This window comes from Eptatretus burgeri, chromosome 4, assembly GCF_056783735.1.
Source record: "Eptatretus burgeri isolate ZD-2024b chromosome 4, Ebu_testis_v1, whole genome shotgun sequence".
Lineage (NCBI taxonomy): Eukaryota > Metazoa > Chordata > Myxini > Myxiniformes > Myxinidae > Eptatretus > Eptatretus burgeri.
In genome coordinates, this window is record NC_140964.1 from 91,806,597 (window position 1) to 91,827,898 (window position 21,302).

A 21,302-nucleotide genomic window follows, 5' to 3' on the forward strand; every position below is an offset into this window, starting at 1 on the left:
GGATTGGAGGAAACAGTAACCTGCAAGTAAGAAGGCCAAGTGAAGTATGGTTAATGGGGGTAGAAGAAATCATGGGGAAAGGATGGCTGATGACATGGGATGGTGGTGCACCATCTGCTTGAAGCCATGGAAGGAAGAGAACTATTTAGCTGCTTCTGGAAGGCAACTTCACAAACGGTAGAAAAGAGGAATAAGAGTCATCTTGAAAGACTTCGGTTTGCTGGATTATTTTTTTTTCTCTTTCTCTTTCTCTTTCTCTTTCTCTTTCTCTTTCTCTTTCTCTTTCTCTTTCTCTCTCTCTCTCTCTCTCTCTCTCTCTCTCTCTCTCTCTCTCTCTCTCCCTCTCTCTCTCTCTCTCCCTCTCTCCCCCTCTCCCCTCTCTCTCCCTCTCCCCTCTCTCTCCCTCTCCGAAATATAACTCTTGAACTTCTTTCACAACGGGATATTTACTTTTAATCATTCCAACGCACCCCACCCTGTTAATATACTTGGCATTCCAAACAGATGGCTGATTGCAGAGATAACAGATAATTGTCAGTGCCTGTAAGAAAACACAGTACCAGACGTTAGGAAAACGTACAGCGAGTGGGGGAGTTTACTGAGAAATGCACAGAGGGTGAAAAAGGGATCAGAGAGACCAAGATATAAAATATGAGTTAGCAAAAACAGAAAAGTGAAGTCCTTGAAAGATGTCAGTTTAATATTAAAAAAATACCTTTATCAGTGACTGCACAACCACAACCTCCAAAAAATGAGTCATTCATTTTGAAGGATAGATTAGCATTTTGCACAATGTGTGCTGTGGTTTGTGGGGGAAGTGAGTTTATTTTAATATTTAACATTAATATTTAACAGTGAGTTTTCTTTTTCCTACAGTTACTCAAAACAAAGCAGATTTCAACATGCAAGTCAAATCTAATCTCCCACTAGAGGCTCACCATTCAACAGCTGCCACAGCAGTTACAAACCAGGAAGGCACCAAAGCAAGGCAAAGCAGGAAACCCATGCTCAACCCATGCAGGAAATATGGAATTTGGTCAGGGGAACCAGGCTAAAGGTGCATTCTCCACAAACCTAACAAGCCTTCTGAAAAAATGATGGTATGATGAAACTATCTTTAAGCACTGACAGACAGCAGTTTTCATCAGATCCGAATTCCTCAGGATTAATCGACATTATTTTTCGAGGAAAAAAAAAAATCGAATCTCGCCAAGGAGCATGAAGAGTTTGCTGAAATTCAAGGTGCGAGCCCTCATTGACCAGCATTAGGGTGCACAGCAAATATGTCAAGTTCAACATGGTGCTGACTCGATCGAAAGTAAGCGTACAGAGTCCTGCACCTGTTGAAGGCAGGCTCGCATTTGCTGTAGCTCTGCGACGAGAAAATGGTCACACCCAAAACTGTTGTTCAGCAGGACAAGTGCCTCATCCACCACAGGCACAGATTCAACCACACACCGTCTGCCATGACAAACAGTGCAATTCTCAATCATAGGAGAATGATTTTCTTTTTGTGTGCATGTGAGCAAGTGTGTGAGTGTCTGAGTGTGTGAAAGTGTGAGCTGAGCAAACAAATCGGGTGTAATTAAACAACTGGAGGGAGGGGAGTCCTTTGTAATCAAGAGTCAGTCGAGCCTTAAGGCAGAAAAATTGCAAGGATATCATGTATATTGGAGGTGGATATATTATTTTACAGACAGAATCATCAACCTTGCGTTTTCTGCTTCTTCAAGGTTAACAAGTACATATGCCTGATAGATTGCATTCACTGAGAATGCTGCTCTCATCCTTTGATGTCATTCAGTGAGATGCAAAACCATGTGGATTCAAATGCAGCACAAGCAGAATGAGGAGAATGTAGTTATTTCTAAAAATAAAAACAAAAAACTCAAAAGGAAAAGGAAAAGCTACCTTTTGGAATAGGGAAGTAGTTTAAATGGAACATTAAGGTCTCAAGGAAACTCTTTCTTCTGCAATTAGTATGTGAAAGAATCACTCCCAGCCACATTTTCTTATTTACTACATTCAGTAACCTCTGTCCTTCCTCACATTTTCACTGCAGACTCTGTTCCAAAACACCCCGATTGCCAAACATTTCCTTTCTATCCACTTTGATCATCAAAACCCTTCCTTTGAGCTTCTGAGTGCAGGAATCAATTTTGACACAGAATTCATTTATACACCCTCGAAAAAAAAAAAAAACCTTGTGATGCTGCGTACTATTCATTTGTCAATGATGTTGAGAATCTCCTGCTTGTCGGAAATTCTTTGCATTTCATGCTGGCTCGTGGAAAAGCTCAAAGATCGCAAGCAAGAAAATAACAATACCAAACAGCCTGTCGTAATTATGAAGAATCAAATCCAATGTTATGAGGCATGCGAGTGAGCAAGGTAAGGAAAGAAAGTTCCAACTTGAATTGTCAACTAAACAAGTATGCAACTTTTTCGGTACTATCAGAGTTTTTACATTGCTGGGATCAGTCTAGGAACACTTGAACTCTGATGTGATCTAGAAAGACAGTTACTTCGAATTTGATGGTCTGTTTAATGTATTTACAAATCATCTTCGCTTGCAAGGAAAGCCCTTTCTGTGAATATACATGAAAAAAATTGTGCGGGTTCAACCCGAGGGCTCTGTACTAATCAGCCCAGTAAGTCCTCTCCTGATTATGGTGTACAAGTTTCCTGCTTTCTGTGCCGGGACGATTACGTGACTGGTTTTGAGGGCGTGGCAATGGCAATAAAAGGAGGAATTCTAACCTCTGGCATCAGTTTCTGCAAAAGAACGGTCGTGAATTGGTATCAGCAGGGGATTGTTAACTTTCAGAAAAAGTTTGTGAAATCCCATGCTGAATTGATGGTTCAAAATAGTTGTGATTACGCATGATTGTGACAACTTAGTTTGCACTTGAGGCAATCCCTTGTGACCGATTGAAAAAAAACACAACTGCAGGATGTCTGTCGAATTCTCGACTACATTTGACAACTGTTCATCAAGAAGCATTAGGTCATCAAGTGACAATGCCCATATTGCACAGATTTATAAAGAGGCATTGCATGGCATCTATTCAGCAGGACAAAAGAACAATGGGTTTGTGAATTGGAGCAGATGAATCACTTTGTACTTTGCATGTAAAGGGAAATTTCTGTTGTTGAAAACAATGATGTTATTTAATCATAGGGATGTTATTTAACAACAAAGCACTGCAGGTGTAGGTCCAACATGATTGGACCTCTAAAACTCAAGTGACCCATGCATCTTTGCCCCCTTTCTCTCCACCATAGCTTCTTTTATAATTACCTTCTATCCACAATTCTACTTGTGTTTACTCACATCCACGTTCACCACAACAATATGTAGGCAATGCTTCTTTACCCATTGAACAACAGCTGTGCCAGTTTGAACATCTCCTGTGCAGCTTCTGGACTCTTCTCACCAAAACGCTTTTTTACGCCAACAAGGCTCTTCTGAACCCACTTTGCTGCCTCCTTCCATTGCCCTAGTAAATACGGAAAGGATGAAAAAGAGAAAAGGGAGGAGAGGGGAGGGTTAAGGGGTCAGGGTACATGAGGAAAAAGAAGGGATAAAATGAAGGACATAAATAAGGTAACTGCAGTGGTACCTTGCATGGCGTGTCCACGAGCCAACAAGTCGTACAACTCGCCAAGCTTCTCATGCTCCTCTGACATTATGTGACTGGCAGCAGGTAGGACATCCAGGAGGACTCCAATTGCCACCTCTGTTCAGAGTACACAAGAAGGTAAATCCTTTTGAATGTGAATCAAAATGCAAAACAGCAAACCCTGCTGTTTTTCTCCACCATCAAGGAATGGATTTTTGCTGTGACATCTATTATGACTTGAGCAAATAGAAAGCAAATACAGTTTCTGTCACATGATAAAGCAACAGTTATAGTACAGTGTACTTGCATATTATTTACGTAAAAACTGCAGAATTTGACTGTTACGTCCGGTATAATTCCCTACCTCCCAATATTTCTTACTCTCACAGTTTCTGCCTTTGAGTAGAAGAGATTGTGAGGTTGGGGAGTGCACAGGACACAGGTGTCAAATAATGCAGATTTTGCATACATAATATGGAAATGCATCTAACTGAAACTCTACTTACCTTCCTTTTCATTAAACAATTTTTCTCCAGTCCAACTTTACAGACACTCCCACACCCGAGTCTCAACCCCCTCCCACTTCGGCAGGAAAACAGCCAAGTGCAGAAAAGAAAGACCAACAGTACAAAAACCTAGTTTTAAAACTCCCAATTCTCACAATTAGCTTCAATTTATCCAAATAGAACACATGTAAAGTTTAACAAATCAGAAACAAGAAAAAGAGCAAACAGAGATTGCAAACCCTCGCCAGGACTTCCTTTGAGTGGTGTATTTTTGATAGGTTTTCGGGTAAATCCAATATGGCTGCCAAACCATGTGACCTTTGATATGTGTGTGAACCTTTTGTTCCTCGTGGACAGGCGGTCATATGTGTAAAGTTTTGCCTCAATTTGTTCAGCCACTTCAGAGAAGAAGATTTTTGAAGGTATTTTTTGTTAAAATAATATGGCTGCTGAAGCACGTGACCAATGACGTCATTAATTTTCTTTCTGTGGACCATTTTATCCTTAGATGACCCTGAAAATTTTTCATACTGATCGAATGTGGCGTTTTACATATGCAATTATGACGTCATAACGAGGGCACCTATGACATCATAAAAAAAAAATCACACTCATTCCCCATGAGGAGTACACTTGCTATGTGCCAAGTTTGAATTTTTTCCTTGGTGCGGTTTCAGAGATAGAGGTCCAAAGTTTTTCCAATATGGCTGCCACACCACGTGACTTATGATATCATACTTATCATTAAAACATTCCATACGAGTAGTTGCACCAATGGTGAAAATTTCATCTCAATCCAACAAGTGGTTGCGGAGAAGAACACGAAAGTTCTGTGCGGAACAGACAGATGAAAAATCGTGCTTAGCACGACACTTGGCGAATTAGTTGACCTTTCCGTGTGGTGGTCCAAGCTGTAATGTCATGGAATGTGTGGTGTTTATTTGTTCGTACATTAATAAAATGACGCGATGTCACAAATAACAATTATCAGGCGCGTGTTGTCATGGTAACGGCAGCAGATTGAAAATTTTCACAACTCATTTAAAGCCACCATGTGACATTCAACAACTTATCATCGGTGCTTGTTGCCTTCATTCTGATCGTAGAAAATATTTGAAAATACCTAGGAACATTGCTTTTCAACCAGCTTTACGATCCCCTTATCAGGTTTGAAATATGTTGTAAAACAAAAATATGTATTTTATATGTGCGTTTTTCATGTTTTTGGTGACCCTGACCTTAACCTTGGGTCAATTTCGATCAAACTTTGTACGCATGTTAATATTACATGCAAAAATAGACAGTATAAGTTTCAATATAATAAGTGCAAAACTGTGAGAAATAGCCATGTGTAATTCACAAAATTCCCCATTGGCTTATAATGGGCGATAATATAAAGTGATGCAGAATCCAGATCCTGATCTTGAACATCACCAAACGTCACATATCTTTTTGCACTGTGGATTTCTATCAGCTGTTAAAATTTCATCCAAATGGGTTAAGAATTGTGACCTGTAGAACGAATACAATTTTAAAAAAATCACGCCAACAGCTAAAAACTTTGACGTCATACGCTTGCAAAAACTGTGCATAATTTGTACTAACATGCATTTTAAAACATTTAGATATTCCATTGAAGTTTGTTTTGGCATCAACAGGAAGTCGCTATGACTTCCGGTTACTGAGTTATGTTCAAAAGCTTGTTTTCACCTTTTAGGACGTAACGTCGTGAAATTAAGTGTGATTATGACGTGATTTGATCCCAGACTATTTCAGCAAGATTGGCTATCACGTGTTAAAATTTGAGAACGATTGCTTCAGTAGTTTCGGCTGCACACGAGCGTAAATATTTTTTTTAAATGACGTCGATAGGCAAAACTTTGACGTCATACGCTTGTGAAAACTATGCGGAATTTGTAATAAGATGCATTTAGTAATCATTTAGATATTTGAATGAAGTTTAATTTGGCGTCAACCTTTTCGGTCACTGAATTATGTCCAAAAATGTGTTTTCACATTGTGTGACGTCACGTCGTGACGTTTAGTCCGATTAAGACGGGGTTTGGACGGTTACCGTCTCAGGTGGATTGCCTATCAGGTGTAAAAATTTAAGAACGACTGGTCCAGCCGTTTGGGCTGTAGACGACCGGACAAACAAACAAACAAACAAACAAACAAACAAACGGAACAGACCAACATACTTGACAAAATCGAAGATTTTGCCAAGTAACAAAATACACCATCAGAGATGGGGAATCCCCCGTCATTGAAAAAAAATTGAAATCAAAGAAGCGGTTTTCCATTTATTACAAAAAACATTTTTTTCAAGATGGCCGCCCCAGTCGGCCATCTTGGATCTGGCCACGCCCAAAATCAATAGGGTTCTTCCTTTTCAGGTGGTACATGTGTGACGGAAATTTCAAATCGATACGGCGAACAGTTTATGAGTTCTCGCACTCACAGTTATAAACATTGACACCATAAATGTTGACGCCCAGCCAGCCAGCCGGACGACCGCCCCAGTCGGCCATCTTGGATCCGGCCATGACCAAAATCAATAGGGTTCTTCCTTTTCACGTGGTACATGTGTGACCCAAATTTCAAATCGATATGGTGAAAAAAATTTTTTTCAGGATGGCCGCCCCAGTCGGCCATCTTGGATCTGGCCACGCCCAAAATCAACAGGGTTCTTCCTTTTCAGGTGGTACATGTGTGACCCAAATGTCAAATCGATATGGCGAACAGTTTATGAGTTATCGCACTCACAGCTATAAATGTTGACGCCATAAATGTTGACGCCGAGCCAGCCAGCCGGACGACTGCCCCAGTCGGCCATCTTGGATCCGGCCACGCCCAAAATCAATAGTGTTCTTCCTTTTCACGTGGTACATGTGTGACCCAAATGTCAAATCGATATGGCGAAAAATTTTTTTTTTCAGGATAGCCGCCCCAGTCGGCCATCTTGGATCTGGCCATGCCCAAAATCAACAGGGTTCTTCCTTTTCAGGTGATACATGTGTGACCCAAATTTCAAATCGATATGGCGAACAGTTTATGAGTTATCGCACTCAAAGCTATAAATGTTGACGCCATAAATGTTGACGCCGAGCCAGCCAGCCGGACGACTGCCCCAGTCGGTCATCTTGGATCCGGCCACGCCCAAAATCAATAGGGTTCTTCCTTTTCACGTGGTACATGTGTGACCCAAATTTCAAATCGATATGGCGAAAAATTTTTTTTTCAAGATGGCTGCCCCAGTCGGCCATCTTGGACCTGGCCACGCCCAAAGTCAATCGCGTTGTTCCTTTTCAGGTGGTACATGTGTGACCCTAATTTCAAATCGATATGGCAAACAGTTTATGAGTTATCGCACTCACAGCTATAAATGTTGACGCCATAAATATTGACGCCCAGCCAGCCAGCCGGACAACCGCCCCAGTCGGCCATCTTGGATCCGGCCATGCCCAAAATCACCAGCGTTCTTCCTTTTCAGGTGCTATATGTCTGACCCAAATTTCAAATTGATATGGTGAAAAAACATATTTTTCAAGAAGGCCGCCCCAGTCGGCCATATTGGATCTGGCCACGCCCAAAATCAATAGGGTTCTTCCTTTTCAGGTGGTACATGTCAGGTCAGGTCAGGTATGGGAGCATGCGCCAGAACAGCACGTCGCTGCGTCCACTTTCCGCCGGTACTCCAGGGGCCTCCGTCTGGCCATCCCCCAGGCAGATGCCAGGCCCATCCCCAACTCCTTGAGATGATGGTCAACCTGCTGCAACCACGAGGCACGTGGTCAGCCCACTGGCCTCCTCCACTCATGAGACTCCCTCGCTGAGAGAATATGGTGAGCAGGATCAGCGTCAGGAAAACGAGCCACATGTCCATACAACCGCAGCTGACGCTCACGGACTATGCAGGTAACAAATCTCATCCGAGTCTCTCTCAGCAACCGCTCGTTGGACACAAAATCCGACCAGCGATGGCCAAGGATTCTCCGAAGAAACCTGGTACCAAAGGAATTAAGTCTCCGTCTCAGATCCTTGGAAAGAGTCCAAGTCTCGCATCCATAGAGCAAGACTGGAAGCACCAAGGACCTGAAGACTCGGACTTCGTCCTCCCGCACAGGTACCGGCAGCGCCACACCCCATGATCCAGTGAATCCATGACTCTCCAGGCCCGACCCAGATGACTATTGACCTCTGATTCACAGCCAGCAGAGACATGAATATCACTGCGAAGGTAAGTGAATCTCTCCACGACCTCAACATCCTCACCACAAACAGACACAGATAGGACAGCAGCATCCAATATGTCACCAAAAGCCTGGATCTTAGCTTTGACCCAAGAAACCCGTAATCCCAGCGGCTCCGACTCCTCATTCAGCACCTCGAGGGCCCCCATAAGGATATCCAAAGTCTCCGCAAAGATGACTGCATCATCTGCAAAATCAAGGTCCGAGATCTTGACATTCCCAAACGATGCACCGCAGCTTGATCTCTCCGACATCCTCCCTAAAATCCAGTCCATACAAGTGCAGAAAAGTGTGGGGGCCAGTACACACCCATGACGAACTCCAGTAACAACTGGAAATAAGTCAGAGATGGTACCACCACACTTCACAGCACTCTCAGTACCAGAGTAGAGTTCAGACATCGGATCAATCAGTTTTGGTGGCACGCCACGAAGACCAAGAATCCTCCAGAGGACATCCCGATTCACTGAATCGAACGCTTTACAGAGATCAACATAGGCTGCAAGCAGCCCCTGCTGAAACTCTCGGCTGCGTTCGGCGAGGATACGAAGAGCAAGGATACGGTCAATCGTTGACCTCTTTGGTGTAAAGCCTCACTGCTCTGGACGTTGGTGCTCAAGCAGATGGTGGTCACGTGGTACATGTGTGACCCAAATTTCAAATCGATATGGCGAAAATTTTTTTTTTCAGGATAGCCGCCCCAGTCGGCCATCTTGGATCCGGCCACGCCCAAAATCAATAGGGTTCTTCCTTTTCAGGTGGTACATGTGTGACCCAAATTTCAAATCGACATGGCGAGCAGTTTATGAGTTATCGCACTCACAGCTACAAATGTTGACGCCGCCCCAGTCGGCCATCTTGGATCCGGCCACGCCCAAAATCAATAAGGTTCTTCCTTTTCAGGTGGTACATGTGTGACCCAAATTCCAAATCGACATGGCGAACAGTTTATGAGTTATCGCATTCACAGCTATAAATGTTGACGCCCAGTCAGCTGGACGGACGGACGGACGGACAGCCGGACGGACGACCCGGGTGATAACAATATCCCCCTTCGCCACGCGGCGGGGGATAATGAAAAATCGTGCTTTGCACGACACTTGGCGAATTAGTTGACCTTTCCGTGTGGTGGTCCAAGCTGTAATGTCACAGAATGTGTGGTGTATATTTGTTCGTACATTAAAAAAATGACGCGACATCACAAATAACAATTATCGTAAATAACAAGCACACGAGCGTAAATATTTTTTTAAAATGACGTCAATAGGCAAAACTTTGATGTCATACGCTTGCGAAAACTATGCGTAATTTGTAATAAGGTGCATTTCGTAATCATTTAGATATTTGAATGAAGTTTAATTTGGCGTCAACCGGTCACTGAGTTATATCCAAAAATGTGTTTTCACGTTGTGTGACGTCACGTCGTGACGTTTAGTCCGATTAAGACGGGGTTTGGACGCGGACCGTCTCAGGTGGATTGCCTATCAGGTGTAAAAATTTAAGAACGATTGGTCCAGCCGTTTGGGCTGTAGACGACCGGACAAACAAACAAACAAACGAACAAACCAACAAACGGAACAGACCAACATACTTGACAAAATCGAAGATTTCGCCAAGTAACAAACGGACCCAAATGCAATACCCTCTCCTCTGGCGAGGGTAACAACATTTTAATCTCCATTTAAGACAGAACTATTTAGTTAAGATATCTCTATTCATGTCTGAAAATATTTTTTAAAATGCCTTTTACCTCACGTTGTGTCTCATGTGACCACGTGACTTACTGTACCGACTCCTCTTCCTCCTCCTTCTGCCGATTCGACCATCTACTTTTGTCAACCCACATTCACCATACACCTGCACAATTTTTTCTTCAACCTAATTTAACACAAAAATTTATTCTTTCAACCTCACATTACACCTCGTGTAACTACATGTTGCTCCACCCACTCTTCTTCATGTAACTTTCGTCAAGCTCCCAGCTTCCTTCTGCGTTTGTCGATCCTAATTCACCAAACACCAACACGATTTTTCTTCAAACTTTCCATTGCCTAACATTATGTAATCTTTATCAGAAAAAAAAACGGTCTCTTGAAATGTTACAACTTCCTCCTTCAGGCGAGATCAGGTCAGGCCAGATCAGATCTGTGACTTGATACAGGTATCATGTAAGCCTGTACTAACCTGCTCCATGGTCGGGTTGTCGGCGACTAAACCGTCTCCCCCATCAGGTTTCCTGGTGAGGAGGGTGTTTGGATACGGACACCCAGCAGGATTAAAAACAAAACCTGTCAAACGGCGGAGGAGCTCCTTGTGAGCCATCGACCATCCATATCTAGTGCCCGACTGTGTTTGTGGGTATCCCCCTGCATTTGGGTTACTTCTTATTAAGGGGTTGGTGGCAGGATTTGCACTCCGGCCACCGTAAAACCCTTAATTCTGCAAAACATTCTCGAAGCATAAAAAAATGGGAAAACCCACTCCGTGGGTGTACAGCCGGACAGCCGGACGGACGACCCGGGTGATAACAATATCCCCCTTCCGCCACGCGGCGGGGGATAATGAAAGGGTAGCTACCCTTCACAGGGTAGCTCGCCAGATGACAGGATTGGGGCGAAGCCTTCAGGACCCCCAATCTTTGATGATAGGAGGAAACCACGGGGTAACATTCCCAAGTCAGATTGGGGGAGAGTGTGTCGGAGTGGTGCTGAGGTGTCGTCCACCAGACGGCGGTCTCCTTGGGTTAACTTGAGGTGGTCCCTTTGGGTGGGTGCGTGGAATGTCCTACCCCTAAGAGAGGATGATCACCTGTCTCTGTTATCATCTGAGCTCAAACGTTTGGATATCGGTATTGCAGCATTCTCTGAGGTTCGGAGACCAGATTGCGGCGAGATCATGGCGGGTGATTACACCTACTATTGGTCTGGTCGCTCTGATGGTGACCATGCCCAAGGAGTTGCTGTAGCTGTGTCCAATAAGCTGACTCCAATGATAATTGAGGTAACACCAATCAACGAGCGTATTATGAGATGAAGGATTCGTCACTCCTTGGGTGTCATTTCCCTGGTCTCTGTTTATGCTCCGACTGAGGTGAGTGATCTCACCGTGAAGGACAAATTATATGCCACGCTCCAGTCTGTAGTTGATCAGTGCCCCCAGGTGAGATACACTTCTAGTCTTGGGGGATTTCAATGCATCAACTGGAACTGACAGGGATGGTTATGAGACGTGTGTTGGTCCCCATGGGTCTGGAACTGTGAAGCTGAATAGCACTAAGTTCCTTGACTTTGCAAGCAGTCATGGACTAAAGGTGGCCGGTTCATGGTTTCAGCACCCACAAGCTCATCGCTGGACTTGGTATTCCAATGCTGGCGGTGTGGCAAAGGAGATTGACCATGTGCTCATTAATGGTCGCTGGAGGATGATCCAGAACTTCAGGGTCTACCGGAGTACTCAGATCCTCAATACTGACCACTGGCTTGTTGTAGCAACTCTTAAGTTGCACCTTAAATCCAGGAGAATAGTACCATCCCAGCCTCGGTTGGATGTTGGCAAGCTCAAGGATGAGAGGGTAGCTGAGGAGTTTGCGAACAAGTTGAGTGGAAATTTGGGGGGTCTGTGTGCTGTGGAAGATCCTGAAGAGTTGTGGAGTGCCTTCAAGACCACCGTCCTTGATGTTGCTGGCGGATGTCTTGGAACTCACCATTGGGCGAATAAGAATTTTGTCTCTCAAGGGACACTGGATACCATTGACCAGAGTCACAGGGCCAGGCTGAATGGCAGAGCTGAGCTCTTCAGGGAGCTGAGGCGTAAAACTGTACGTGGGTTAAGGGTGGACAAGGAGGCCTTTGTATGAGTAATCTGTGAGGGGTAGAGCATAACCTGTGGTCAAGTGATTCTCGTCCTGCTTCCAGAGAAATTCGTGCATTGTGTTCCTCCAAACCCATCCCTCGGTGTACTGCAGTTAGAGCAAAGGGTGGAAGGCTCTTGACAGAAGAGTCCGAAGTGAAGGCCCGCTGGACCGGTTACTTTGTGTGATTGTACCAGGCTGATCCACCAGCTGTCGAGTTGGATGTCAGGGGTGTTACAATCACTGTTGCTGACCCTCGAATCAACTGTGGTCCACCTTCGTTTGTGGAAAGACAGGCTGCGGTGAACCGGTTGAAATGGGGTTAAGCTCCAGGGATCTGTGGCATCCGTGCTGAACTTCTCAAGGCTGGTGGAAATGCTGCACTCATGTCGTTGCATGCAGTTCTGTGCTCTGCCTGGAACACAGGCATCATCTCAACTGACTGGAAGCGGGGCCTTGTTGTCCCTCTCTGGAAAGGGAAGGGTGATCGCCAAGACTGCAACAGCTACAGAGGAGTGATGCTGCTCTCAGTGCCGGGCAAGGTCTTTGCTCGGATAATTCTTGATCAGGTTCGCCACCAACTGCTTTAGTACCAGCGTCCAGAGCAGTCAGATTTTATACCAAAGAAGTCAACGATTGACCATATCCTTGTTCTTTGATTCCTCACCGAACACAGACGAGAGTTTCAGCAGGGGCTGCTTGCAGCCGATGTTGATCTCTGTAAAGCATTCGATTCAGTGAATCGGGATGCCATCTGGAGGATTCTTGGTCTTCGTGGGGTGCCACCAAAACTGATCGATCTGATGTCTGAACTCTACTCTGGTACTGAGAGTGCTGTGAGATGTGGTGGCACCATCTCTGACTTATTTTCAGTTGTTACTGGAGTTCGTTTGGGGTGTGTTTTGGTCCCCACACTTTTAAGCACTTGTATGGACGGGATTCTGGGGAGGATGTCGGAGAGATCAAGCTGCAGTGCATCATTTGGGAATGTCAAGATCTCTCACCTTGATTTCGCAAATGATGCAGTAATCTTTGCGGAGACTTTAGATATCCTTTTGGGGGCCCTCGAGGTGCTGAATGAGGAGTCGGAGCCGCTAGATTACGGGTTTATTGGGTCAAAACTAAGATCCAGACTTTCAATGACATCTTGGATGCTGCTGTCCAGTCTGTTCCTCTTTGTGGTGAGGATGTTGAGGTCGTGGAGAGATTCACTTACCTTGGCAGTGATATTCATGTCTCTGCTGGCTGTGAGTCAGAGGTCAACAGACGTCTGGGTCGAGCCTGGGGAGTCATGGATTCATTGGATCATGGGGTGTGGCGCTGCCGGTACCTGTGCGGGAGGACGAAATTCCAGGTCTTCAGCTCCTTGGTGCTTCTAGTCTTGCTCTATGGATGTGAGACTTGGACTCTGACCAGAGATCCGAGACGGAGACTTAATTCCTTTGGTACTGTGGAAATTGAATTATTAAAATTAAATTTATAATCATGCAGAATGAAAATTAACTTAGTTTAGTTCTTTTAAGAAAAGATTTAATAAACATACATGCTGAGAAAGCCAAGTGTACATGCTGAGAAAACTAGTAAGAAAATACACACATGATCTTTACTTTAGTCATCAACAATCTTTGTTAAATCTTATCTGTTTAGTGAAACATTGACCTGTGATCATGCAGTCAGCAGGGCAAAACAATGACTCTCTCCTACCCCCCCCCCCACACCCCTCTCCTTGAATCTGAAAACAAATTCCAAAACAAACCAAAACCTATCTATGTGGCATATTTGAAGTTCACAAAGTTCCATCTGATAAACTGCATATATGCACTCAATATGCTATGTAGTAACCTTCAGTCTTCAGATTGCAACTATGTCGCTGGCTGAGGTCTTCCTTCCGTGCACGGAAGTGTCTTGTGTTTTACTGAATAAACAGATTGTATTTGAACCTACGTTTCTCTGTCTTAAGGTAGCAGGTGTGGGGAAAAAATTTATATCAATGTATTCTAAATTGTAACAAATGGAGTTTTAGAAATGTAACTTTTATGCTACAAGTTGAATTGGCCAAGAGACTTTTTCCCAAAATGATGATAAATGTCTTTGTCTGGAGCGGTGTGACCTTAGCTGATAACAGCGAACCTTTGCCTCGAAATGTACGAAGTGGCTTCTTGTCTGAAGGACACGTCTGCAGTCTGGGTTGATAGCCTCCACCACTCTCTCATGAAAGTATAAAATGCTTTGAAATATAAAATTGTTTCAGTGCAAGTACATGAGAAAGTATAAGAATCTCAGTGGCTTGTGCTCCTTGGAACTGACCAAGTGCCAAGTTAGAATAGAACTCTCTGATGTAATGTGGAAGTGAATTGAATCGGGTTGGTCTCACTGTTCACTAAAGTAAGAATAAATGAAATAGAAGATAAAAAATATTGCAATCAATGGGGATTCTTAAGTTCATTGTATGAGGGTGAAAAGTGTATGGTGTATAATTAGAAAATAAATTGTTACTCAAGGAAGGACTTGTGTGAACATCGGTTTTCAGTGTTAATGGGTTTATGCAGGATTTTATAACCAAATCGGACAAACGTTAAACTCTGTCTGAAGTCAAATAGGATTCCACAATCGGCCAGGTAGAATCCTTCAACGATCACAACGGGGTGGGTTAAAAAAATCCACATCAGTTGGCGCCTGGTGACTCGGATTCGAACCGACGTTGTGCGGTGCTCGTGACCGGAGGTGCTTAATCTGCCAGAGGCAGTGCCTGGAGGAACAAGTGCTTGAGCGAAGGTAAGGGAGAGCGCTCTCAGCAGGTAACGCATTTCGAACAAAGAAAAGTTCATTGTCAGATAATTTTATTGATAGAAAGAAGAGGATCCGCGGAGAGAGTCCGTTTTAAAGTAAACGATAAGTGCTGTAGTTGTTTTAGAAAAGTGCTGAAGAAGAAGAGGAGTCAGATGATAAGAAGATGCTCAATGAGGAGCCAGACGCGTAATTAAATGGGAATGATGAAGCGACATGCCACATGTTTGCATTGATACGGACCGGCTGTGAGAGAGATGGCCGAGGACACGGCTGAGACGCCGAGATAGGGTTAAAATAGATAAATATTATAAGTTACCTGTTTGTAAGAGTTATAAGAGTTACCTTTTGTTCATTGAACTCACTGGAAGTTTGTTGGCAGTGAGGTTGTTATATTATATTGTGTGGAGGTTTTGTGGATTTGTAAATGCAATGATTTGCACGAAATGTTTTGTGGAGTGCAGGAGACAATTGACCGGCTGGAGGCGTGGTTGGTGATTTGCATTGAGATGCATGTGTTGCTGAGAGTAAAAAATGAAACTTGTGCGAGTCCAATATTCATTGCAATGAAACGTGTTCTGTTGGGATTTTGACGATAATTTAACTCGTGCTGAATTAAGCTGTGGGTCTATTTGAAATGGCATGTTATGCATTCTTGGCATTGTGGTTTCACGTGAAGGTCGCAAGCTGCACTGTGTGAGACCCCCCTCCACTCGATCTGTGGGGGGTGGCATGTCTTTACACTGAGTCTGTGTTCGAGTCTTTGCTTTAAGTGTGAAATTCGATTCATATGCAGATTCAAGAGCATGGCGGCTATTTGTCAGTGTGCATGCCGTTGGTAATGACTTTACAATAAGATGCAATGCTCGTTAGTGTGTGTGTTGAAGCCATGACAGAGTAATGCTAAACTGTGGGTTTTGTCTGTCAGAGTTTTTCTTTTTCTTCCCACCGGATGTGGAGAGAACTTCCTGTTCCTTGTTACTTGGTGTTTGTGGCGCACCCTCTCTACTGAATCTGTTTAAAGTGAAGTCCATTTCGGAAAAAGTGTTGAGGTTTTATTTTACAACCATAGGGATTTTGAATAGATTGAAATAACGATTGTGAATGTGGGATATACTGTATTCGGAATGTGAAGTCTTGGGAGTTGAGCTCTCACTGGCATTGTGATGATTTGTAATTACACAACCCGGCAGGTTTAAGTGCTGGGCAAGTTCTGAGGACGTGGCAGAAATGTTTCGAAGATTTGATCTGAGTTGTAACCATTGTACTTAAAAGATTTGATTTAAATGTAGAAACGTGATTTGGAATGATTTGATGATGTTTAGCACGTGGGGCAATTCACAGATAATTGATGATTCCCTCGGATGGACGTTGAAATAGGCATATCGTTTTATTAATCTGCGAATGTTGAGGTTGCCTGAACTTGTGCTGAGAAGGCAATGGCAAACAACCAACCCAGTGTAACCCTTTGGTCGATTTAGTCAAGGTAAATTCATGATTTAATTGGATAGACGCTGAAGATTTAATTTTTCATTTATGGATTTTAAAAGGAAATATTTTATTGTTTTGACCAAAAAGTTGTTTAAGAGAGTTTGGATGTTTATTAGTCTGAAGTTTAAGATGTTTTCCCCAAAACTGGGATAAAGTTAGGGGAGGGTGTAGCTACATGTGTAGACAGAGTGTTTGAGCTGCAATTTAAATTATATTCACCTGATGACAGATTTGACAATTTTTGTACAACTGTTTAAAATGATTTATTTGTTTTGATAAAGGAAAATGGATTCGTAATTGAGAAGGTCAGAGGAAGTGATAGATGGTTTGTGTATGTGAGTTGGAAAAATGGCAGCATGTTTGCTGTTTTAGTGAGAGAGAAGTGAATAGATGGGAAAATGTCAGAGATTAAAAATGTCGATGGAATTCAGAGTGTTGTTTGAGAGAGATTGGTTAAACATTATTTTTGAGATATTTTATGCTCTGCAGCCAAGGACACTACAGCTCGGTAACTGTGTGAGTTACTTTCAGACTAAGCTCATAAAAAAAAAACCCTTGTCAATCTGTTAATTGAGGATAAGGAAAAGTTACTGAGAATTAAAAAAAAATGGCAGTTGCTCTGGAACTATTTGTGAATGAAACTGTAAATTGTTTAGCAGATGTGAATGTTAAAATGGTAACTGTGCAAAATCGATTTGGATTCAGTTCTTGAAGAAATAGATTACTTTCATATTTTTGGGATAAATGATGGAATATTTTTGTGAAAAGAATTATTGATCGCAAATTGGAACCCTGATAAAGACTGTTTGCTTTTTCATGGAAATAGCAAATGAGATGGATGTTTTGAGTATACGTACAACTGGGATTTCTGTATATTTTAGCATGTTGTTTTGGGAAATAACAAGGAAAGGGATTAAAATATTGATATGACATATAATGCAATTTAAATGCTTCTATAAGAACCTTTGTTAGTCTTATTGAAATGCATGTGCCCATGACGTTTATTGATTGGTGTTTAATTGATGCTTTGTTTGTTTTAGAGTGTTGAATGCAGTTAAACTATGAAATGTACGATTTTGTCCAAATGAAGCTTGGAAAGAACTTCCACACAAAGATTGGACGATGGGAGAACCCAGATTTGGGTGATTGAGCATTCAACACGTGATCATGCCCCTTCCTGAGGAGATGAGATGGAGCAATGTGGGAAAAGAAAGAAAAACCCACTGAGGAGAAGGTTGAGCAAAGTCTTAACATCGGCGTTGTGTGGTGCCTGCGTGGAGGAATATTCTCAGCCACACTCTCGATTGCTGCTCTGCAAATACATCATGAACTTGCTGTGATCACTTCAATGTACGACAGGCCTGGAGTTCCACACTGCGCTCCTTCAACCCAGTGTCCGGCCCAAGCTTGTACTTGCCCACATCTACCTTCTCCTCAGCTCAAGGAGTGCTTCGATTGTGTTTCCCGTTGGGTGCTGCTCTATCCACACCCTGACCTGTTTATCTTCTGACTTCGGGTAGCATGTTTTCAATGTGTGACACATGCTGATGAACAGGCCATAAATTAAATGGAAACTCACTCATTTTCTGATAAGAGCACTCGCTGCCATTGTTGATTCAACTTGAGTAATGGAAATCTTTTCTCCTTCAGGAACGGGACGTGGTAATCATATGTAAGAAATTTTTTTCAAATTTTCCTTTAAAAAGAAAAGAAAAAAAAAAAGGGTGAGTGTGGGGGAAAAAATTTATATTAATGTATTCTAAATTGTAATAAATGGAGTTTTAGAAATGCAACTTTTATGCTACAAGTTGAATTGGCTATCCTTTCTGGCCAAGAGACTTTTGCCCAAAATGATAAATGTCTTCAGCTGGAGCGGTGTGACCTTAGCTGATAACAGCGAACCTTTGCCTCGAAATGTATGAAGTGGCTTCTCGTCTAAAGGACACGTCTGCAGTCTGGGTTGATAGCCCCCACCACTCTCTCATGAAAGTATAAAATGCTTTGAAATGTAAAATTGTTTCAGTGCAAGTACCTGAGAAAGTATTAGAATCTCAGTGGCTTGTGCTCCTTGGAACTGACCAAGTGCCAAGTTAGAATAGAACTCTCAGATGTAATGTGGAAGTGAATTGAATCGGGTTGGTCTAACTGTTAACTCAAGTAAGAATAAATGAAATAGAAGATAAAACATATTGCAATCAATGGGGATTCTTAAGTTCATTGTATGAGGGTGAAAAGTGAATGGTGTATAATTAGAAAATAAATTGTTACTCAAGGAAGGACTTGTGTGGACATCGGTTTTCAGTGTTAATGGGTTTTATGCAGGATTTTATAACCAAATCGGACAAACGTTAAACTCTGTCTGAAGTCAAATAGGATTCCACAATCGGCCAGGTAGAATCCTTCAACGATCACAATGGGGTGGGTTAAAAAAATCCACATCACAGGAAACTGCTCTCACAGTTTGGCGACGAAGATGGGACGATAGCCTCCATCCGGGGGAGAGGGGTTCTGCCTGGTCGTGAGTGAATGCTGATTAAGCCAAAGGTGAGAAATTCCTGCTGGAACACGCGTTTCTCCCAGGCAGATGAGCTCTACACAGAAGGTTGCGCAGTCTCGAACCAAAAATTTGAAAGGTAAGGATATATACAGAGCTGTTTGTTGGGTAAAATAAGACATTTATTTATTTTATTTTGGGGTTTTAAAAAATAGTTATTTATTTATTTTATTTTGAAGGATTCCTTTAAGAAAGGGTAACATCTGGAATGTTTTGATAAAAGCGTCGATGTTTTGATCACGTTGCATAAATGAGATTGGCAAGTTATGTAAAATGGCGAGAGGCACTATGCATAGAAAGATTATCGTCGAGTCTGGCAGGGTGGGAGGCGCAGGATTGGATCAAAAGTCGCCGAGTCGAGAGGGCGGGAGGTGCAGGATTAGTGTCGCCGAGTCAAGGAAAGGGTGGATAGGTGCAGGAAGGGCCAATCAGGGCTAGTAGAAAGCCAGGGGGCCAAAGGGTTTAATCGCTGTAAAAGAGAGGCACTGACGAGTGCTTAGAACGATTTAGAAAGAAGAGCGCTGGCAAGTACTTGGAACGATTTAGAGAAAGGAGCACCAGCAAGTGCTCAGAGCAATTTAAAAAAATAAGGGGGAGCGCTGACGAGTGTTTATGAGGAACAAACATCAAAAGGGAGCGGACGAGGATGCGCCCGCCTTCGGGTCAAATGCCGAATCTATGAATGAAACCTTTGGGTCGAGAACTACAAAAGATGTGAAGTTGTGGACAGAACAGAAAAAGCAAAGAGTTCGTTGAGATAGAATTTAAAATCTAAGAGGAGAAAAAATAAATAAAACGACGTGAAAACCAGTCGATTGGAGGGCTGAAGAGAGCCTTAAAAGAGAGGAGCAAGCGAAGAGCGCAAGTATAAGAGGAAGTTTGATGAACGTACAAGCTACTCTTAAAGAAGTGCAAAAAATATTACCGGTGATAGCTCCACGCTCGCCGCAAGGCACGAGGAAATATTCAAATGTCAGCACTGGTAGTAGACGAAAGTGAGACGAGAGGTATGAGTACTAATGCGACCTTCAAGGCTGTCACAAACCTGTACAAGTCAGTAATCATGGAGCTCGAAAAAGCATGCCCAATTATTGAACAAAGAATGCTGAACCCAGCAACAAATCAACATCAGAATTATTTCATCCATCGCGCATGGAACCAGAGCGAATTTCAAGCCATGAAAATGCAAATGAAAGATTATGATGATAATCCAGAATGATTAGTGGAACAAATATTGTATTATATAAATTAGAACAAAGCTAACCACGACGATGTAATCGGATTGATGACAACAGTATTGCCGGTCAAAATATGGCGGAAAACTAAGGAACCGTGTGGCCGGATGTCGCACCGGAAGGAGAAAACGAAAGAGCTTATAATGCTCGAGTACAACAATTACTTATTCATTTAAGAACAGCAATATGTCCACCTGAGATTAATTGGGGAAAATACAAGGATGAAAAAAAAAAGATGAAGAACTGGAAGAGTTCATGAATCGACTACGACAAGTTATTATCCAAAGAAAATTGCGGAAGAAGAAACGAGAAGAAGATCGGTGGGATTCAGATGACTTCTCGCAATACCAAAGAAAAGCAGAAGTACCAACAGCCCCACGTGGGAGCCTGGCAGAAGACTGATGATGATGCAAGACCTTTTCCCATTTAAGCTAAAATGGAACACAAAGCTGAAATGGAGATGTGAAAAATAATCGTGCACTAGCATAACACGCGCTCTGCGCGACATGTTGGGGTGGGTGTGTTTGAGAAAGGAACTGATGCAGAGTATCAGTAGTAATTTTACTTTAATGCAGTAAGTGGAATACAATGTTCAAAGTACTTCTTGATACACAATGTTTTGGAATATAGCATTACAAATGCAGTAACCGTTTTTGGCACGATTTCACTGTTTCAGAACCATTTTATTTACTTTTTTTGTACCATGCACCTCATATGGTCATTGAGATAATGTAAGCCGAATATCACGTAACTCGAGCGCAGAACAAAGTCGAAGATAGCGCGACACGAAACCACAAACTTGGAAATAATATATAAGATAATAAACCAGCTCAGATGAAAGCTGAGAGAGTGTGTCCAATGAGAATGAACAAAGGATGCGAAAACCAGTAACGCATTAACATCAGAATTATTTAATTCATCGTGTATGGAACAAATGTGATTTAATGCGAGATGCTTTATATTGAGTTAATGTTCTGAGGTGGTTCACATGCATGTGAGAGTG

The 21,302-nt window shown here is 42.7% G+C and overlaps 1 protein-coding gene across 1 annotated transcript in view; it reads right to left on the reverse strand.

The window, feature by feature from the left end:
- Positions 1 to 566: 566 nt before the first annotated feature.
- The window catches only part of SMYD4 (SET and MYND domain containing 4), a 111,854-nt gene continuing 91,118 nt past the window's right edge, over positions 567 to 21,302 (reverse strand). Inside the window, exons 8-10 of the mRNA XM_085879331.1 lie at positions 3,624 to 3,740; positions 3,377 to 3,500; positions 567 to 1,461 (exon numbers count right to left, since the gene is read on the reverse strand). Of these exons, the coding sequence (XP_085735457.1) occupies positions 1,293 to 1,461; positions 3,377 to 3,500; positions 3,624 to 3,740 (410 nt within the window). The 3' untranslated portion in view covers positions 567 to 1,292. The remainder of the gene's footprint in view (positions 1,462 to 3,376; positions 3,501 to 3,623; positions 3,741 to 21,302) is intronic.